Raw genomic sequence first — 20,835 nt, 5'->3', positions numbered from 1 at the left:
TAGGTCCATAATGTTTCTGTCCTTTATTGTGCCCATCTTTGCATGAAATGTTTCCTTGGTATCTCTAATTTTCCTGGAGAGATCTCTAGTCTTTCCCATTCTATTGTTTTCCTCTATTTCTTTGCATTGATCACTGAGGAAGGTTTTCTTGTCTCTCCTTGCTGTTCTTTGGAACTCTGCATTCAAATGGGTATATCTTTCCTTTTCTCATTTGCCTTTAGCTGTGATTATGGTTTCAGTGTCTGCCCTCTGATGCCGTCTTGCAACACATACCGTCTTACTTGGGTTTCTCTTCCCTTGGACGTGGGGTATCTCTTCATGGCTGCTCCAGCAAAGCACAGCCGCTGCTCCTTACCTTGGATGAGGGGTATCTCCTCATGGCTGCCCCTCCTGACCTTGAACATGGAGTAGCTCCTCTAGGCCCTCCTGTACCCATGCAGCCACTGCTCCATGGATGTGGGGTTTCTCCTCTCAGCCACCGCCCCTACCAGGGATCAAACCGAACTGTGGTGTTGGAGAAGACTCTTGAGAGTCCCTTGGACTGCAAGGAGATCCAACCAGTCCATTCTAAAGGAGATCAGTCCTGGGTGTTCTTTGGAAGGACTGATGCTAAAGCTGAAACTCCAGTACTTTGGCCACCTTATGCGAAGAGTTGACTCATTGGAAAAGACTCTGACGCTGGGAGGGATTGGGGGCAGGAGGAGAAGGGGACGACAGAGGATGAGATGGTTGGAGGGCATCACTGACTCGATGGGCATGAGTTTGAGTGAACTCTGGGAGTTGGTGATGGACAGGGAGGCCTGGCATGCTGCAATTCATGGGGTCTCAAAGAGTTGGACACGACTGAGCGACTGAACTGAACTGTCTTCTTTTCACAGCTATTTGTAAGGCCTCCTCAGACAATGATTTTGCCTTTTGAATTTCTTTTTCTTGGGGATGGTCTTGATTACTGCCTCCTGTACAATGTCATGAATCTCCATCCATAGTTCATTGGGCACTCTATCAGATCTAATCCCTTGAATCTATTTGTCACTTCCACTGTATAATCAGAAGTGATTTGATTTAGGTCATACCTGAATGGTCTAGTGGTTTTCCCTACTTTCTTCAAGCCCCACTCTGGGCCTCAGTTTTCCATCCAAACAAGGAAGGGGGTACACAAGAAGAACACTTTCTGCTCTTATTCTCCTCTGAGGCTCAGTCTGGTTGGAGCCCCAGGTCCAAGGGAGCCCACAGGTCCCTGACTGGGCCTCTCACACTGGATAATCAAGCATGGCATCTGTCTCCAGCTTCTTCCAGCCCCTGTCTTCTTTTTAGACCCCAGATCACATCCCCACCACCCACTGGAGAAGCGGCCCCTCATGTTAGTAATCAAAGCCCCAGGGTAGTTGAAGTGTCCTACATTCTTTAAAAAAAATTTGATTTGTTACACAAAGACAATTCTTAATTTGATCCACTAATAAACATTTTATAATTTCACAAGTAAAAAAAAAAAAGAACTCTTAAACAAAAAGAAAAATGTACTCAGCACCTCACTCCCAAAGATAGATTAGAAGAGTTAAGTGAATACTATTCTAGACCATTTATCTATATATATATGTGTGTGTATGTGTATTTTTAACAAAATAACTAACCATGCTACATATGCCATTTTATAACCTATCATCTCAGCTAATTGAGTGTAGTGGATGTCTTTTCACCTCAATAAATTTGTGTCAGCATCATTATCTTTTATATAATTATATAATTATAATTATATAATTAACAATTTTTGACTTTATTATTTCCCAAATTTGTAAATTTGTATAAATTTGTAAATTTGTGTCAGCATCATTATCTTTTATATAATCATATAATTATAATTATATGATCAAATAATTAACAATTTTTGACTTTATTATTTCCCAAACTCCCCAAAGGTACCAGAAAAATAACCCAGAAAATACAAATAAAAAGTTAAAGAGGAGAAAAAATCTATAATTCCATCCCCACGAAAATCCCCAAAGCAACTTTGTGTATATCATTCTAGACTTTTCTTAATACTCATATATTCATGAAATATATGCATATTTTTAAAATAAAAGAAGTAAGTAGTGCTGTTACCTACCTTTTCACTTTATATAATGGGCATCTTTCAACTGAATAAATACCCATCTAAATCACCATTTTTAATAACTGCTTTGGTATTCCATCCAGAAACAGGATCGTCTTAATCTAGCCAATCCTTTTTTGATGGATATTTAAATGAAGTTTTCCATTTAAGTTATATTTAACACCAAGTATTAGTTTAGGACAACTTGTTAGAGTAGAACACTTAAGCTGAAGGGTTGCACATTTTAAGAAGTGTTTGATTCCTATGCCAATTGCCTTCTAGAAAGTTCACTTAGCTCTCCCATCCCAGGCAGTGTGTTTCTCCATAAGGCCAGGAATTCTGAATGGCTTCTCTTTGGGTTTGTTTAAAGCAAAGACTGCCCTGAGGAGGCAGAGGCTCCAACGGATCTCCACCCTACTTCCAAGAAGGAGGAGGAATATCGCAGGAACATCTGGAAGGGCTTCCTCATCTCCATCCCCTACTCGGCCAGCATCGGGGGCACCGCCACCCTCACGGGCACAGCCCCCAACCTCATCCTGCTCGGCCAGCTCAAGAGGTAAGAGCGAGTGCTCCCTGTCCCTGGCGCTGGGGCTTCTGCCTCTTCTACTCCTCTCCTCCTCCTTCACCCAACATCCAGGGATGTGTCTTGGGTGTCTACCATTGTCCAGGCTCTGGGGACCCAGCGATGCACAAAGCCCAGCAAAATCCCTGCTCTGGGGAACTTGCATTCTGGTGGGAGAGACAAACAATAAAAGAAAAAGCAAGAGAATATATAGTATGTTGGTGTGATATGTTATGAAATAAGATGGAGCAGAAGAAGGGGGCAGAGGTAACAGGAATGGGTGCTGTTTTATCTAGGTTGGTCAGTATTGTGCCATCCCTCTAATATGGTGACGCTTGAGCAGAGACCTAGAAGCGAGGGGGTGAACTGTGTGGACGCAGGAGGGAAGAGCACCCCAGACACAAGGGATAGCCTGTACAAAGGTGGGAAGCAGCACAAAGACTGGCCAGGCTGGGGTGCAGAAGGGGGTAAGGTATGAAGACCAGGGCAGTCATTGTCAGGAGAGTCAGAGGAGAGCTGAGAGCAGAGGGATGACATGACCTGACATCTTCTAAAACCAACCCCAGTGGGAGGTACTGCTGTGTGGCTGTGATGTCCCGTGAGAAGCCTTACAGCCAGGCACATGGACCAGCAGTGGAGGGGACTCTGCCAAGTAAAATCTCCCCATCGCCGAAACTGTTCAAACAGAGGTTGAGTGGCCATTTGTCAGGGCATGAGAATCAAAGAGATGGATTCTCTGATGGTTTGACATCAATTCCATTTTTCAAAACCTCTTAGCTGAAGATGTTAAAATCCTTGTATTTCAAGATTCTAAGTATTTTCAGATTCCAAGATTCTAATTATTTTCAGATTCCAAGATTCTGAGAGGTGGGGTTTCTAAGATTTTGTTCCCGTGGAGATGTGCCATATATTAAATTAATCCACATGAATCCAAATGTAAGCATTTAACAAACAAACAGCAACAAAATTTTCTGATATTCAACATGGCTCCATGTGCTGGCTGACGTCTTTATCGGGTATTCAGCCAAAGAATCAAGGATTTATAGGGATGATGGAAGAAAAGCTAACTGCATTGGTCTTCCTGAGAGTGGGTTTGGTGTTTGTAAGTCAGTTCCATACTTGTGGGTAGTCAAAGTTATTTTCATAAGAAAACTTAAGTACACCTGTGTCTTACCTCACAAGCTGATTTTAAAACCTTAACTCTCTACCATATTCTAAGGTTCTCAAATCCTTTGATTTTTAGTTCAGTTCAGTCGCTCAGTCGTGTCCAACTATTTGCGATCCCATGAATCACAGCACACCAGGCCTCCCTGACCATCACCAACTCACAGAGTTCACCCAAACTCATGTGCATCGAGTCGGTGATGCCATCCAGCCATTTCATCCTCTGTCGTCCCCTTCTCCTCCTGCCCCCCAATCCCTCCCAGCATCAGGGTCTTTTCCAATGAGTCAACTCTTCACATGAGGTGGCCAAAGTACTGGAGTTTCAGCCTCAGCATCAGTCCTTCCAATGAACACCCAGGACTGATCTTTAGAATGGACTGGTTGGATCTCCTTGCAGTCCAAGGGACTCTCAAGAGTCTTCTCCAACACCACAGTTCAAAAGCATCAACACTTCAGCGCTCAGCTTTCTTCACAGTCCAACTCTCACATCCATACATGACTACTGGAAAAACCATAGCCTTGATTAGACGGACCTTTGTTGGCAAAGTAATATCTCTGCTTTTTAATATGCTATCTAGGTTGATCATAACTTTCCTTCCAAGGAGTAAGTGTATTTTAATTTCATGGCTGCAAACACCATCTGCAGTGATTTTGGAGCCCCCAAAAATAAAGTCTGACACTGTTTCCACTATTTCCCCATCTATTTCCCATGAAGTGATGGGACCAGATGCCATGATCTTAGTTTTCTGAATGTTGAGCTTTAAGCCAACTTTTTCACTCTCCTCTTTCACTTTCATCAAGAGGCTTTTTAGTTCCTCTTCACTCTCTGCCATAAGGGTGGTGTCATCTGCATATCTGAGGTTATTGATATTTCTCCCGGCAATCTTGATTCCAACTTGTGCTTTTCCCAGCCCAGTGTTTCTCATGATTACTCTGCATATAAGTTAAATAAGCAGGGTGACAACATACAGCCTTGACATACTCCTTTTCCTATTTGGAACCAGTTTGTTGTTCCATGTCCAGTTCTAACTGTTGCTTCCTGACCTGCATATAGGTTTCTCAAGAGGCAGATCTGTAAAAAACAGTGATTCTCAGCCATGGGTGCATTTAGAGTCTCCAGGGAAGGTGAAAAAAAATATGCTTGGATCTCAGCTGCAGAGGTGCTGATTTCAGAGGTTGGGCATGGGGGCCAGGCATTGGTCTTTTCCCAGTTGATTTCAGCCCCCACTGCAAACCTTTGCTGTCTTTTCATCTCCATTCTTTGAGCAAGGCCCGGCTGTGAGACTGAGAACCAGAAGCCAAGATGGTTCTGCTTCAGATATGGGGACCATCTGGGATGACCCGTTTGTCTCCTCGGTTAGCAGGAAGTGCCAACAAAGGGGCAGTCGGCTGGGAGGACAAAGCAGGGTGTTCAGTGTTAGTTCTTGCTGGAGGCTGTCCACAGGGATGGACAGGAAAGATGGGGGTTCTGAGGCCCTCAGGGGCTGGTCCTGAGTTGGGGGATGGGGGACAGGGGAGGGCATTTGCTGTCAGAGGGTTTTCAGGGTGCTTATTTGCTCTGATATGAGCAAGCCTTGAAAAGATATTAGGGGGAAAATGCTAGAACTTTAAATAAAAGTATCCAACATGAAGGATTTTGAGTAAAGGTCATGCAAATTACATGCAAAACGTATACAACATTTAATTGCATAAGCCTGGAACTTCTCATCGGGAAGGAAGGTATTTGAAAGGAATATGGGGTTTATATGAGGTTCTGATTTTCCAGCAGGGCACCTGGGGAGACAGGGAAATGGCTGCCCTGAGTGTTCACCTTGGTCTTCACTCCCCAAGTACATTGTATTGGTTTATTCTGATCACACCCGATATAGGAACTATATATTGGGTTGGCCATAAAGTTCATTTGGGGTTGTTTTTTCCAGACCATGAAAAAATGGAATGAACTTTTTGGGCAACCCAATATATTACTCAGAAAATACAGGGGGGAAAATGTGAAGACCTTCAGCGCCACTGAATGCCGAGCACACTTCCTTTGGTTTTCCTCTGTAGGGATGTGTGCACCCATCCGTCTGGCTGACGCTGGCGGGCTCTCACCTCCCTCTTTTCTCCAGTTTCTTCCCGCAGTGCGACGTGGTGAACTTCGGCTCCTGGTTCATCTTCGCCTTTCCTCTCATGCTGCTGTTCCTGTTGGTGGGCTGGCTCTGGATCTCCTTCCTCTATGGAGGGATAACCCTGAGGTACCCGGGCACTTAACTTGAGCTTTGTGGCAGATGGAACCGGGATGGAGTCCCAGCTTCCCGCTCCCTAGCGAGTGACCCTCCTAAGTCCTTCCAGCTTCCAGTTGGATGTAGTGCCCATAGTCATCCTGGCCTCCCAGGGAGTGGGGATTACAGGTGGTGTGGGTTCTTGCCTGCTGAGCCCAGGCCCTGGGTGAATGCCACCCACCGTCAATAATCACTAATCGTATTGTTCCCTAAGTCAGGTCCACACTCGCCCCACAGGAAATGACGTGCAGTGTTTCTTATTTCATGGGACCTCAGTACAGGAGGTAATTTGGGGCAGCCTGAGGACAAGGTATCAAACAACACTGACTCCGATAGTGAGAAAAATATTCCTTTATCAACGCTGCTTATGCTGGGGAGAAAGTCTCAGTAAGGTGGGGAAAAACTTTAACACCTCTCTAACATTTGCAAATCATCCTTTTAAAAAAGGAAGAGCAAGCCTCAGGCCCAGAGACAAGCCAGCAGGGGTATCCAGCCAGACATAATAATGTTGCTTTGCTTTCACGTCTTTATTTTTATGGGTACTTTCTATGTTTGACAAGTGATTCTTGTTTGCTATTTATGGGAGTGATAGAAAGCTTTCTATTTAAAGATCGGCTTTTAGTTAAAATGCTAAATCTAGTTGGAGCCCGTGGCACGTGGACATAGGAACATTTGTAAAGGGAGTTATGAATGTGTCAGTTCACTTCAGTTCAGTTGATCAGTCATGTCCGACTCTTTGTGACCCCAAGGACTGCAGCACCTCAAGCCTCCCTGTCCATCACCAACTCCCGGAGTTTACTCAAACTCATGTGCATTGAGTTGGTGATGCCATCTAACCATCTCATCCTCTGACGTCCCCTTCTCCTCCTGCCTTCAATCTTTCCCAGCATCACGGTCTTTCCCAAGGAGTCAGTTCTTCGCATCAGGTGGCCAAAGTATTGGAGTTTCAACTTGAGCATCAGTCCTTCCAATGAATGTTCAGGACTGATTTTCTTTAAGAATGTGTAGGTTTGGGAAAATACTAACATAGGAGCTGCAGCTCAGGGCTGGAGTAGCAGGCACGTCATAAAGTCATTCTCTGACTCAGTTTCCTCACCTCTCTGGGCCTTAATTTTTCTCATCAGTAAAATGGAACCAGTAAGAGCTATTCTAGATCAAAGAGATGTGAAAACCCCTTGAGAATAGAAAAGCTCTGTCTGTGGTGTTTCTTGACGTGTCAGAGCAGAAACTTGGGGTTCAAAGCCTAACTTAGTCCAGAGAAGCATGCCCAGACATTCAGTTCAGTTCAGTTCAGTTCAACTCAGTCATGTCTGACTCTCTGCAACCCCATGAACTGCAGCACACCAGGCCTCCTTGTCCATCACCAACTCCCGGAGTTTACTCAAACTCACGTCCATCGAGTTGGTGATGCCATCCAGCCATCTCATCCTCTGCCATTCCCTTCTCCTCCTGCCCCTAATCCCTCCCAACATCAGAGTCTTTTCCAATGAGTCAACTCTTCGCATGAGGTGGCCAAAGTACTGGAGTTTCAGCTTTAGCCTCAGTCCTTTCAAAGAACACCCAGGACTGATCTGCTTTAGAATGGACTGGTTGGATCTCCTTGCAGTCCAAGGGACTCTCAAGAGTCTTCTCCAACACCACAGTTCAAAAGCATCAATTCTTCGGTGCTCAGCTTTCTTCACAGTCCAACTCTCACATCCATACATGACCACTGGAAAAACCATAGCCTTGACTAGACGGACCTTTGTTGGCAAAGTAACGTCTCTGCTTTTTAATATGCTATCTAGGTTGATCATAACTTTCCTTCCAAGGAGCCTAGACATTGGACTCAGATAAACCAGATTTCACATCATGGTTCTGGGTGACTATGAGCAACTCTGTCCCCTCCCTGAGGCTTTACCCCTTTAATTTCTACAATTTTCACTTCTAGATAAGGGTTAAAAATGAAGTCTGGGTTTCCTGAGTGGTTCAGTGGAATACAGCTTCCCTGATAACTCAGTTGGTAAAGAATCCACTTGCAATGCAGGAAACCCCAGTTTGATTCCAGGGTCGGAAAGATCTGCTAGAGAAGGGTAGGCTACCCACTCCAGTATTCTTGGACTTCCCTTGTGGCTCAGCTGGTAAAGAATCTGCCTGCAATGCAGGAGACATGGGTTTGATCCCAGGGTTGGGAAGATCCCCTGGAGAAGGGAAAGGCTACCCACTCCAGTGTTCTGGCCTGGAGAATTCCATGGACTGTATAGTCCATGGGGTCGCAAGAATCGGACACAATTGAGAAACTTTCACTTTCAGTGGAAAAGAATCTGCCTGCCAAGTAGGAGACACGGGTTTGATCCCTGGGTTGGGAAGATTGTCTGGAGGAGGAACCAACCAACTGGAGGCAACCCACTCCAGTATTCTCGTCTGGGAAATCCCCATGGACAGAGGAGCCTGGTGGGCTGCAGTCCATGGGGTCGCAAAGAGTCAGACATGACTGAGCGACTAAGCACACATATTCCCCCACTTACAATATATAAGGGACTTCTCTGGTGGTTCAGTGGTTAAGATACTCTGTGCTCCCAATACAGGAGGCCTGGGTTCAATCCCAGATCAGGGAACTATGATCCTGCATGCTCTATGGTCCGGCCAAAAAAATAAAAAATAAATACAATATATGAGAGCATCTGTTCCCATGCAGAAAGGTAGATTTTTGCTAATCTGATAAGAGAAAAATAATTTGCATTTACTTTCGGAGTAATTTTGAAGAACTTTTCATACTAAGGGGTAAGATGAAAACTTTTCATATATTCATATGAAACCCTCATATATTCGTATGAGACCCTGGTATTTCCTCTCCTGTGAATTGTTTAACTGTGTGTTTATACACTTTGTACATTTAAAAACTTGATTGCTGGTCTTGGTTTTATTGATTTCTAGTATTTTCTGTATATTGAAAGATTAGTGCTTATTTTGAGGATGAATTACAACTTGTTTTCCTGATTTTTCACTTTGCTAATCATGCTTTCTTCTGTGCAGAAATTCTTAGAAACATTTTATGAGGTGAAATTATCAATTTTTTCTCATGTGGCTTCTAAATTTTCAATTGCAGTTAGAAAGGTCTTCCATCCCATTATAGAGTTATGAAAGAACAGTCCCATGTTTTCTTCTAGTATTTTTGTATTTTGTATGTTTAAATCTTTTCATCTATTTGGAGCTTGCCTTTTAGGGTGCAGTGTAAGGATGCAACTTTGGGGTACAGGTTTGGAGTCAGCTTTTTTTTCATTCCAGATAACCATCGAGTTATCGCGATACATTTTCCTGACACACAAACGTTTTTAATTTTAATGAAGTCAATTTATTTTTGTTTGCTTGTGCTTTTTGTGTCATATCTAAGACATATGTGCCTAATCTGAGGCCATGAGAATTTATCTCTATGTTTTCTTCTAAAATTTGTATAGGTCTAGCTCTTCTTATGTTTAGGTCTTTGAACCATTTTGAGTTAAATTTTGTATGTACCAAGAGGTAGGGGGTTCCACGTTCATCCTTTTGCATGTGGCTGTCCAGTTGTCTTGGGGCTTCCCAGGTGGCTCAGTGGTAAAGAATCTGCCTGCCAAGGCAGGAGATGAAGGTTCGATCCCTGGGTCAGGAAGATCCCCTGGAGGAGGAAATGGCAACCCACTCCAGTATTCTTGCCTGGTGAATCCCCTGGACAGAGGAGCCTGGTGGGCTACAGTCCATGGGGTCTCAAAAGAGTCAGACATGACCGAGCAACTGAGCAAGCACACATGCATCCAGTCGTCTTAACACCTTTTGATGAAAGACTGTTCTTTCCCCGTTGAATGATGTTGGTATCTTTATCAAAAATCAATTGACCATAGAAGTGTGGGTTTATTTCTGGACACTCTATTAGGTTCCATTGATCTGTATGTCTCACATCATTGACTGAATAGGTCATCTTTCCTACAACAAGCTGGGGCATCAACTTTATCATAGACTAAATCCCCATTTATGGTGGGGTCTATTTCTGGACTTTGTATTTTATTTCCTTGGTGTGTATGGTTTATTCCTGAGTCTGTTTGACCCCCAAAAAGATTTTAAGCCTGGGAGCCAAATGATCAGATTCACATTTTTTAAAGACCATCCAGGCTATAGGTGGGCAGAACAGATTTTAGAAAGGGAACAGGGAGGCAGGGTGACCACCCAGCAGGCTGTCACAGAGTCTCCAAAACAGAGGCAAAGGGGCCTGACTGGATGGAGGTGGGTCGCTGAAGTGTTTTAGACTGCAATGGCCACTCCTAACTTCCCTGTTTTCTCTTTCAGGGGCTGGAGGAAGAAGAAATCTGAGCTCAGAACCGATGCAGAAAATAGGGCTCGAGACACGATTCGGGAGGAATTCCAGAGCCTGGGGCCCATCAAGTACGTGGCGCAGGGATCCTTGCTTGGGGGTGGGAAGAGAACTGGGCACTAGACTTTCAGGAGAGCTACCTCTCGGGGACTGAGTCCAGAGGGAATTTCAGGACCAAAAGCCTGGGAGCCTAGAGACGGAGGGTAGGGAGATGACTAACACAGTCAGCTTCTTGCCCTGGCACTGGGGTCCATACCCTGAGGACCAGCAAACCTCTCAGGCTGCACTTGGAGTGGGGACGTGTCACCTTCCTGCCTAGTGCCCACTTTCCCTCCTTGTTCATGGGATACCTGGCCCTGCCTCGGTGGCTCCCAGGACCTCGTTCAGTGCATGTTAAAGTGAAAATTACCAAGAGTCAGCAGGCCCACACACAAGGTCTGACTCTGCTACTAACTTCCTGTGTGGCCTTGGGCAAAGCACTAACCCTCTCTGGGCCCTGCTTCCTGATCTGTGAAATGGGCACATTGGGTAGATATTTACCCCAACATGTGGAGGGTCTCTCTTTTGCCTCTGTCTGCCCCTCTCTCCATGTTTGTCGCTCTGCGTAGCTGCCCCATTCTGGATATCTGACTGTTCCTCTCTTTCGCCTACCTCTCTGTTCCCGTCAGTTGCCTTTCTGTTTTTCTGACTCTGTCTGTGTCTTGCTTTCTTTCTCCCTCTGGATTGTCCCTAGGACCCTGGGAATGATATGAAGTGTTTGCAGGGAGGTGGGCCTGATGCTCAGGAAGGATGCTGGGGGAACATGGAAGCCCCAGGAAAGGAACCGGTGACACCCGGCACTCCCCGCCCTCACTCTTGGGACCGCCAAGGCACCAAACTACTACTTCTGGCTCTCAGAGGCAGGGCCTGGGCCCAGGCACACCCACACCCAGTGGGCCCCCGCCCCAGGCCTTCCCTTGCTGCTGTCAGGCCAAAGCCCAGGGTCACCTTGGTGTTCTCATCTCTGTGTCGCAGGTTTGCCGAACAGGCTGTGTTCATCCTTTTCTGCGTGTTTGCCATCCTCCTCTTCTCCCGGGACCCGAAGTTCATCCCTGGCTGGGCCAGCCTCTTCACCCCTGGGTGAGACTCTGGGGACCCGTGGGATGGAGTCCAACAGGGGAGTCTCGGGGCTGGGCCGCCCAGAGCTAAGGAGGCAGTTCCGCTGGGGAGAGCTGGGCTAGGTTTCCGCCTCTCGTCCCGTGTGGTTGTTACCAGTTCCTTCTTTTGCTCTCAAAAGAGCTTAGGTTTGGGTGATAAAATATCTGGGTTCTTGTGTGATAAGAGCTCTGCCTTTGGAATCAGACAAAACTGGGTTTGAATGCCAGTTCCCCCACTACAAAGTGTGCAACCCTGAGCACGTGATTCATTCATTCATTCTATTATTCAGTCAATCAATCAACTTTTATTGAGCACCTATTGGACACTCAGTTGCCTCACGCATGTGGGATATTCCTGGACTGGGATGGAACACGTGTCCCCTGCAGGTGATTCTTAACCACTGGACCACCAGCAAAGTCTCAAAAACTTGCTTTTTTTTTTTTTTTAGTTTACAAGGTATCTCAGTTGTATTTCCATATCAAACATAACAGTTGATGTTATTTTTTATCTTTTTTTTTAAACAAGCAAGGGGTACTTCATTATACATATGATAATACACAATTTATTTAAACATGTCCCTACTAAAAATCCCCCATTCTTTTTTTTGTTCTTATCAGTAATGAACATCCCAGTACATAATCTGTGTACAAGAACCTAGTTATTCCCTGAAGATAAATTCCTAGACGTACAACAACTGGATCAAGGGGTATTCACACATAAAGTTTTGAAACGTACTGCCAGCTCCCCCTTCAGAAAGTTTATTTTCCCACCAACAGCCTGTGTTTCTCAACATCCCCATTAGATATTGTCACCCTTTGCACGTTTTACTTGTCTATTAGCACGTGTTTTCATCTGTGTTTCTCTATTACATTGATACTGACCATCTTTCCCAGTTTCTTGGCCATTTGAATACTCTTCTTCCCAAATGTGTGGGCTGAAAGCGCCTTTGTTGGCATTTGGCTCTGTGCTTTATTGAACTCAGAGCCAGAAATATCTGAGTTCAAAGTCATCTCTTCTACAGACCATGGTCTGGCCCTGAGCAAGTTGCTGCTGTTCTCTAAGACTCAGATTCCTTATTTAAAAGGGAAGATACCTGCCCCTGAGGACTGTCTCTGAGACTTTGGTGGGCTTGACATCCCCACCGGACACGTTGTGGATTCTTGGAAGGTGGCAGGGAGGTCTCAAGGGGCTGTGAGGTGGGCTCCATCTGGGCTCTGCTGGTGTGAGCTGCATCTCTGGGTTGCATCTTTGTGTGCTAAGCTGCCCACCCCAGGAGGAGTGCAAACAGGAGCTGAACAAATACACTCAGGGCTTCACAGGAGCCCCGGTTATAGTGATGCATAGGGGTTCCACAGACTCCAGCCTTCTGCGGCTCTCAGATTCTCCCCTCCTTGGTCAAATCCCTCTGCCTAGGGTCCTTGAAGTGGGAGGATAAACATTGTTTGGCTCCAGCAAAGTCTAAACACCCCAGGGAGCTGTGGATAAAGAGCTTTTGCATCCACGGGCGGTTCGCGTCCCTGCCAAGCACAGTGCAGAACACAATCATTGGCCTCCAACAACGTCCCCTTCGCAGAGGGCCTAATTCCCTTCCACAAATCCTCATTTGCAAAGCTGCCAAGCCTGGCCCGCTGACATGCGGGGCCTCGCGCTCTGGGGCCTTGTCCTTGTAGGTTCATTTCTGATGCTGTCACCGGCGTGTCAGTTGTCACCATCTTGTTCTTCTTCCCGTCACAAAAGCCGTCCCTCAAGTGGTGGTTGGACTTTAAAGGTAAGGCGGGCAAGGCCGGGGCATCGGCGGTCTAGAGCACGGTGATCAGTGGCCTGAAGGCGGGGCCCTCCTGAGACTGACAGCCCCAGTGTACAAACCACGCGATCCTGCTGTTTCCCTCTCCCTGTCTGAGCTTTTACCATGTCTGGGTACAGAGGTGCCAGAAGTGGCAGTCCAGGGCAAAGGTTAGCAATTAGAGTCTCTGGGTCAAACCCAGCGGGCTGGCTATTTCTGTACAGTCCCTGAACTCAGAATAATGGCTTTCACATTTTTTAAATGGTTGAAAAGAATAAAAAAAATATATATATATATTTCTGACTCGTGAACATGACATGAAATTCAAATTTCAGTGTCCACAAATAAAATCTTTATTTCTTGAAGAAGAAATTCGTGGACATTTATTTTCTTTAGTTGTGTGAGTGCCTCTACAATAGCCTCGGCTCTGCCCAGAAAAACTCTGGGCCCAAAGCAAGAGCCTAAGGAGCCAGAGATGGAAATCTCCTGCTGGGTTCTAAAAGGATAGGAAGCAGGGGGACTGCGGCAAACCTAGACCCAGGCGTTCAATTTCAGCCTCAGGAAATCACTGAGCACCCAAACCAAAGTGTCTGTAGGCTGGCCTTCAGATCTGCAGATTATGACCCCACTGGGATTTCAGCTGGTGTCTGCAGAAGAAGGTGCCAACATCTGCTCCCGGTGTCAGAGGCCACGGCTGGCCCGTCACCCTCTGAGGCTGTGGGATGAGCTCTGGGCCAGAGGTCAGGACATAGGGGTTGTGATCTAACTGTCTTCTATTGCTGGAGGAAGAAAAGCGTGTTCCAGCGGCAGCTCCCGTTTCCAGGAGGAGTGAAGGTTTGCACGTGTGGAGTATATTCTGGCAGAGGTGGACCCCAAGCCTGGGGTCAGGTGGCTTAGACTGTGGGCTTTGAGGCTCTGCCACTCAACAGGATTCAGTTGTTCTCTTCTTCCCTGCTTCTCTATCTTGCTTCCAAATGGCTTTCCTCACCATCCACTCCCTTTATCATTTGTTGATCTGTTCAGAGTTTCTTGGTAGCTCAGATGGTAAAGAATCCGCTTACAGTTCAGGAGACCCAGGTTCGATCCCTGGGTTGGGAAGATCCCCTGGAAAGGGGGATGGCAACCCACTCCAGTATTCTTGCCTGGAGAATTCCATGGACAGAGGAGCCTGGTAGGCTACAGCCTATGGGGTCCCAAAGAGTTGGACACGACTGATTGTCTAACACTTTCACTTTTTTAAACTTTTTTTTTCCAGAGTTTCTCCTGTTTCTGAGCTTGGCATCTGTGTATCTTCTACTTCATTAGCGTTCCTGCCAAATTCTAGTTTCTGTTCCCCGGTAGAGTGGTCCCCCTCAGAACACCCATTCCCGCACAGTACCTACTCCCACTGCTCCTCCTACTTCCTGCCCCCGGTTTCTGTCCCTCAAAGCATCGAGTTCCACACACTTTCTGCTACTCTCCTAAAGCGTTGACTCCAGTACTCAACACCCATGCCTTCCACGCAGGCTTAGAGAGTGGTCCATCAGTGCTCATGGAGAGAAAGTGACTTGATCAAGGTCACACTGCCAGTTAAAAAGAGACAGGAGGTAGACCCCAGACATCCAAGCCAAACTTGATTTTCTTCATCTTACCCACTGTCTCCCATTCCTCTGCGGGTCTGAGCGGTACTTGCAGCTCCCTTTATGATCGCTGCCCAAGCACTGAGGCTCCGCCTCCTGGGTGCTGTGCACTGTGCTTGAGGTTGGTGATGGCGACGTGGGTGATGATGAAGAGGGGGAGGAAGGCGAGGAGGAGGCTGCTGTGGATGACGTTGTTGAAGTGGAGAAAGAGGATGCCCGTGATGTGGGTGATGAAGATCACTTCCACTTCCTCTCTGCCCAGCAGGCTCTTCTCCCAGACATCCGAATGGCTCACCCCATCACTCTCTTCAGACTGTCCTGAGGTCACCTCTCCAGAGAAGCCTTCTCTGACTACACCATCTAGAAAAGCGCTCCTCCCTTGCACTCTCAGTCTCTTTCCTTTATTTTCTTTTTTTTTTTTTTTTCCATAGCACATAAAATTTCCCAACATGACACATTTACTGATTTATCACCTGCCTTACTTACTGGGATGTAAGCTTTCCACCAGGAGGGTTTTGTTTTTTTTCCTTTCCTGTTTTGGCCACTTCCATATCCTCAGGGCCTAGGGTAGGTCCCCAGTATACACTCGCTAATGAAATGACCAAGGACTCGCTCCGGGCCACACCCCGTGCTGAGCCCATTGCACACACCGCCCAGGTCATCGTCAGAATTGGTCTCCAGGGAGGTGCTATTGCTTCCTTGGGCAGATGAGAACTTTGAAGCTCAGAGAGGTAGGGGCACTTGGCTCAAGTCACACAGCTGAATGGCAGAGCCAGGACTGAATTCTAGTTCAACCTCAAAGTCTATGCCTTCAGCTCCTGCTCTAGATGGCAGAATATAATGTAGAGCCAGAAGTGAGAAATTTAGTCAGAGGCTGTGTTTATAAGAAATAGTGCCAAGAGTGGAAAGATAATAAAGGCATTAACAGCTAACATTAATTGACTTCTCTGGTGGGTCACTTTTTCAGACCTTGGGTGCCTCTTTAGTGAAATACTGTTTTATCACTTAAAGGCCAAGGGTTGGGCCACCTGATGTCTTCCTCATACTTGGGTTTGGCCCACGAATCCGCTGGCGGTGTGTGACATCAGAACCACATGTATACACCCATGGGCTGTGTGCATCTCGTGTGTGCTAAGTCGCTTCAGTCATGTCCAACTCTTTATGACCCCATGGACTGTTTAGTAGAGGGGCTTTATTAAGTAGCATTGGATTGTCTTTATTATCCAGTTATAAACTTTTGTTTTAGATAACCATGCTATAAAATTTTGAAAAACACCAAAAAGGGGAAACAAAAATATCAAAGAGTGTTTAACCAGGGACTGTCCTGGCAGCGGGGGAACCTTGAATGGGTCAGACCCATCCTCCTCCAGGGAGGCTGCTGGCAGCCTGCAGTGAGAAGGCCCGGTTCCAGGGAGCTTACTCGGTGCCAGGCGCTGGGCTCCATGTGTTGTATATATCATCTGACAAGTGTTTATGGAGTGACTTCCAGGTGCCAGGCAGCTGTGAACTGAACCGAAATGTCCCTCCGCCCACAGCTCCATCACTGCCCCTTCAGTGCCCACAAGGACCTACCAGCTTCCATTATTGTGTCAGGGGTCAGCTGAGGACATGGGGGCTCTGAGAGGCAAGGTCATGTTCCAGGGACCCACAGCGAACCAAGGTCCAGGAGGATGCTCTCAGTGCAGGGATGACAAACTAGCACCCGTGGGCCAAATCCGGCTGCCCCCTGTTTTGAAAACAGAATTTCGTGGAAACGCTGCCCCGTCCACGTGTGTCTGCTGTCTCTGTGGCTGCTTCCATGCTTCCATGGCAGCCTGACCACAACAGAGACCTGCAGAGCCTGAATTAGTGCCTCTCCAGCCCTTTACAGCAGACGTTCGCCAGCCCCTTGTTCTATCCACTGCAGACATCCCTGCTTTTGAAGAAATACAATTTGCCTCATGATTCCACGGACCAGACATTCCCTTGGTTTCTACTGCCCTGAATTTTCTTCCTCTTTTTTTCTGTACACGTTCAGTTACAAAAGAGGAACTTTTCTCGTGTAAACAAGGGTGAAAGTAACACTTACCCAGAAGGGATTTTAGGAACTGAAAGGATGCTCTGCATGTGAATTGTGCAATTTCAGAAGATTCTGAGTACAGCAAATGCTCTGTCATGATGCTTGTGTCTTTTTTCCCTGAAACTCCTAAATGGGATGCTGAAGCCAGATTGTGGCTTCCCGGAGACCCCTGCGTGTCCCCACGGAGATGGAGCTCCAGGGGCTGATGTTCCCTCCTCCGGTTGAGGGTCCTGAGAATGTGTTGGGTCCCTTCCCTGCCTGGGGTAGGGGGTAGTGGGAGGAGCTGGGTATCCCCTCCCAAGCTGAGTGTCTTCTCTCCGCCCAGCTCCCAACACAGAGACAGTGCCCTTGCTGACGTGGAAGAGGGCTCAGGACACGGTGCCCTGGAACATCATCCTTCTCCTGGGAGGGGGCTTTGCCATGGCCAAAGGCTGCGAGGTAAGAGGGGCAGGCAGCAGGCAGCTCGGGGAGGTGAGCGCCCATCCTGGGGCAGCTGCAAGCGTGGGGCTGAGTGAGCCCCACCAGCCACACAGACGCCCCATCTCCCATGTGGGGGTCATCACAGCTCCGTGCCGTGCCTGGTGCTGCCCAGAGAGAGAGGAAAATGGTACAGTGTGGGACCTCGAGGAGCTGGCGGTGAGCATTGTGCCAGAACTGCTAATACTAATATCATGACCTGAGGGGCCTGTGCGAACAGAGGACTCACCCTAGCAGGCTGACCCTGCCACAGGCACTGTTCAACGTGCTGTACGCATATTAGTGTGTTTAAACCTCCCAGCAAGCCTATGAGGTAGATGCCACCATCATCCCCATTCTGTAGATTAGGAAACTGAGGCACAGAGAGGTAAAGTAACTTGCCTAAGGCCACACAGCTATGTCCTCAGGATTAGAGGCCAGGTAGTTTGGCTCTAGAGCCCAGATATTATGAATATTAACTACCTGGTGTTACTATTAATGCGGTTCTAAAGGGCTGTGTGAAACTCCAATACTTTGACTCCCTCATGCGAAGAGTTGACTCACTGGAAAAGACCCTGATGCTGGGAGGGATTGGGGGCAGGAGGAGAAGGGGACAACAGAGGATGTGATGGCTGGATGGCATCACCGACTCGATAGACATGAGATTAGGTAAATTCTGGGAGCTGGTGATGGACAGGGAGGCCTGGTGTGCTGCAGTTCATGGGGCCGCAAAGAGTTGGACACGACTGAGCGACTGAACTGAACTGAAAGGGCTCTGTGAGCACAGAGGCAGAGCCAGGACTAGACTGAGGTGAGCGAGGCACTGACAGAGAAGAATTTTGGGAGGCACACGTTCTCAGCACAGCCAGACCTGCTCAGTGGAAGTGCAGCCTCAGTGTCCCACATGTAGTAACCTATTAGCTCATGAAATCTCCACACTGACCCTCAGGGCTAGGGAATATTTTTATCCCCATTTTACAGGTAGGAAAACTGAGGCCTGGAAAAATTAAGCAGCTCTCTTAATGTCATGCAGTTGCCCTCTGCTTAGGCGTTGAGGTTTGAACTCCAGTCCATCTGATTTCAGAGTCCAACCTCCTAACACTCACTCTTGAGAACTTCCCAAGTGCCAGGCATCATGGGAAGCGCTATGCAAATATTGACTCCGCTAATCTTCAAAGGCACCGCTGAAGTAGATGTGTGGTCATCCTCCTTTCAAAGATGAAATAGAGGCAACTCAAGGCTTAATAAGTTGGCGATGTTTGTGCAGCCAAAAGCCGGCAGAGTGGTATTTGAACCCACAGCTCATGAAGCTGGGCTCCACCCTACCCCCAGATTTCAAAACCACAGACGGTTAAGAGTCAATTGGAAATTAAGGTAAAAGAAAGCTGAAATTACTTCTCAGATTGCTTACTTTTTAAAATTCAGGATTTTAAAAATATTATTTATTTATTTTTATTTGGCTGTGTTGGGTCTTTTTTAAGCCATTGAGTCGTGTCCGACTCTTTGCGAGCACATGGACTGTAGCCTACCAGGCTCCTCTGTCCATTGGATTTTCCAGGCGAGGGTACTTGAGTGGGTTGCTATTTCCTTCTCCAGGGGATATTCCCAACCCAGGGATCGAATTTAGGTCTCCCGCATTGCAGGCAGACGCTTTACCATCTGAGCCACCGGTCTAAGCTGTGTCACACAGGATCTTCCATGGCAGCACACCAATTCTCTAAATGTGGCACACACGCTCCAGAGCATGAGGGAACACAGCAGGCAGAGCTGGGATTTGAACTCGTCGGACTCCTCTCACTACTGCCTCTTGCTTGGGACATATCGGGGAAGGCTTCCAGTAGGAAGTGGCATGTTAGCCAGGTAAATTAGGAGGCTGTGCAGGGCAAAGGTGGAAAGCATGGGCGGTGGACCCAGACCATCTGGGTTGGAGTCAGTCCTCCACCTCTGAGCTGTGTGCCTCCATTTCCTAATCTGTAAAATGGCACAGTAATGGTGCCCATCGCATAGAGTTGTTACAATTACTAAGTGGATTGGAAAACTGGAGGTTCTTGCCCTGAGCAACTCGGTGGAAATGGTGCCATTTAATGAGAGGACATGGCCCTTGCCTCACCCTGAGCCTGACCCGCACCCCAGAGGCTTCTATGCGGTCAGAGTGGTGGACAAAGCCCAGCTCGCAGTGGGGGCTGGGCTGCAGGACCGCTGAGCATACTGAGGAGGCCAGTCTGGCTCCCGGCCCAGCCTTGGGCAGCCGGCCGGGGTTTCTGTGCAATAAAGACTTTGTGTGACAGTGGCCCCCTCCCCCAACCCCTGCTCACACCATCCCCTCCCCAGGCGGCCTGTCCCAGGAGGGACCAGAGTGCTCATGGCACGTCCTATTTCCCAGCCCCAGCCCAATACCCTCACCAGGCCACTGCCAGGCCTCCCGGGGCTTGGAGGCCCTCAGACTGGGCCCACAGGGAGCCTGGATGTGTAGATGCCCACCTGCTGGTTCTGAGGGGCTGGAAGCAGACCCCAGTGCTTGCGCTGAGCTTGAGTAACTTGCTTAAACCTGCCTGATGCTCTCCGCAGTCTCCTCCTGCTGCAAAGCTGTCCATGCCTCCCCCACGTAGTTAGACTCTAGTCTGAAGGTTTGCCTGGACCTCCAGAGAACAGCCCCCACCCATCACCCCGACATCAGCTCTTATCTCTGTCCCCTCAGGGCTCCTCTCCAGCCCCACTGGCCTGCTCCTCGGCCACACTAAACTCATTTGCACCCCCAGGACCTTTGCACCTGCTTCCTCTCTGCCGAATGCTCCTCCCTGAGATCTCTGAGTCTTTACCCTCAGGTCTCGGCTTCAAGGTCACATCCTCAGAGAAACCCTCTCTGGCACCATATCTAAGGTAGCCTCCCCCCCACACACAGACCCCATCTCTCTCTCTGATCACCCTGATTACTTCCTGTAGCCATATCTACCCCTCAGGTTGTGGGCTTCCCTGGTGGCTCAGTGGTAAATGATCTGGCTGCCAATGTAGGAGGTGCAGGTTGAATCCCTGGGTTGGGAAGACCACCCCCCACCCCGGAGAAAGAAGTGGCAACCTACTCCAGGATTCTCGCCTGGGAAATCCCACTGACAGTGGAGCCTGGCAAACTACAGTTCACAGGGGTCACAAAAGAGTCAGACACAACTTAGCAACTAAACAGCAAACAACCACCCGCGCCCACCCCCCACGGGACATCCTGTTCATTTGTTTATTGGTGTCTCTCTTACTAGAATGTACGCTCCATGAGGCCCACCCCTCGCGGGACATCCTGATCATTTGTTTATTGGTGTCTCTCTTACTACAATGTATGCTCCATGAGGCCCACCCCCCATGGGACACCCTGATCATTTGTTTATTGGT

The 20,835-nt window shown here is 47.7% G+C and overlaps 1 protein-coding gene across 3 annotated transcripts in view; it reads left to right on the top strand.

Moving 5' to 3' along the window:
- SLC13A3 (solute carrier family 13 member 3) overlaps window positions 1-20,835 on the top strand; it is a 54,498-nt gene that overhangs the window by 24,385 nt on the left and 9,278 nt on the right. Inside the window, exons 3-8 of one of the 3 annotated variants that reach the window (XM_055543274.1) lie at window positions 2,460-2,643; window positions 6,005-6,049; window positions 10,376-10,471; window positions 11,415-11,519; window positions 13,208-13,305; window positions 17,324-17,436. In XM_055543274.1, coding sequence (XP_055399249.1) covers window positions 2,460-2,643; window positions 6,005-6,049; window positions 10,376-10,471; window positions 11,415-11,519; window positions 13,208-13,305; window positions 17,324-17,436 — 641 coding nt within the window. Of the gene's footprint in view, window positions 1-2,459; window positions 2,646-5,923; window positions 6,050-10,375; window positions 10,472-11,414; window positions 11,520-13,207; window positions 13,306-17,323; window positions 17,437-20,835 lie in introns of all 3 variants that reach the window. The other 2 variants (XM_055543275.1, XM_055543273.1) reach the window with 2 other exon arrangements.

Source organism: Bubalus kerabau, chromosome 13, assembly GCF_029407905.1.
Source record: "Bubalus kerabau isolate K-KA32 ecotype Philippines breed swamp buffalo chromosome 13, PCC_UOA_SB_1v2, whole genome shotgun sequence".
Lineage (NCBI taxonomy): Eukaryota > Metazoa > Chordata > Mammalia > Artiodactyla > Bovidae > Bubalus > Bubalus kerabau.
This window is presented reverse-complemented; position numbering and strand designations above follow the sequence as displayed.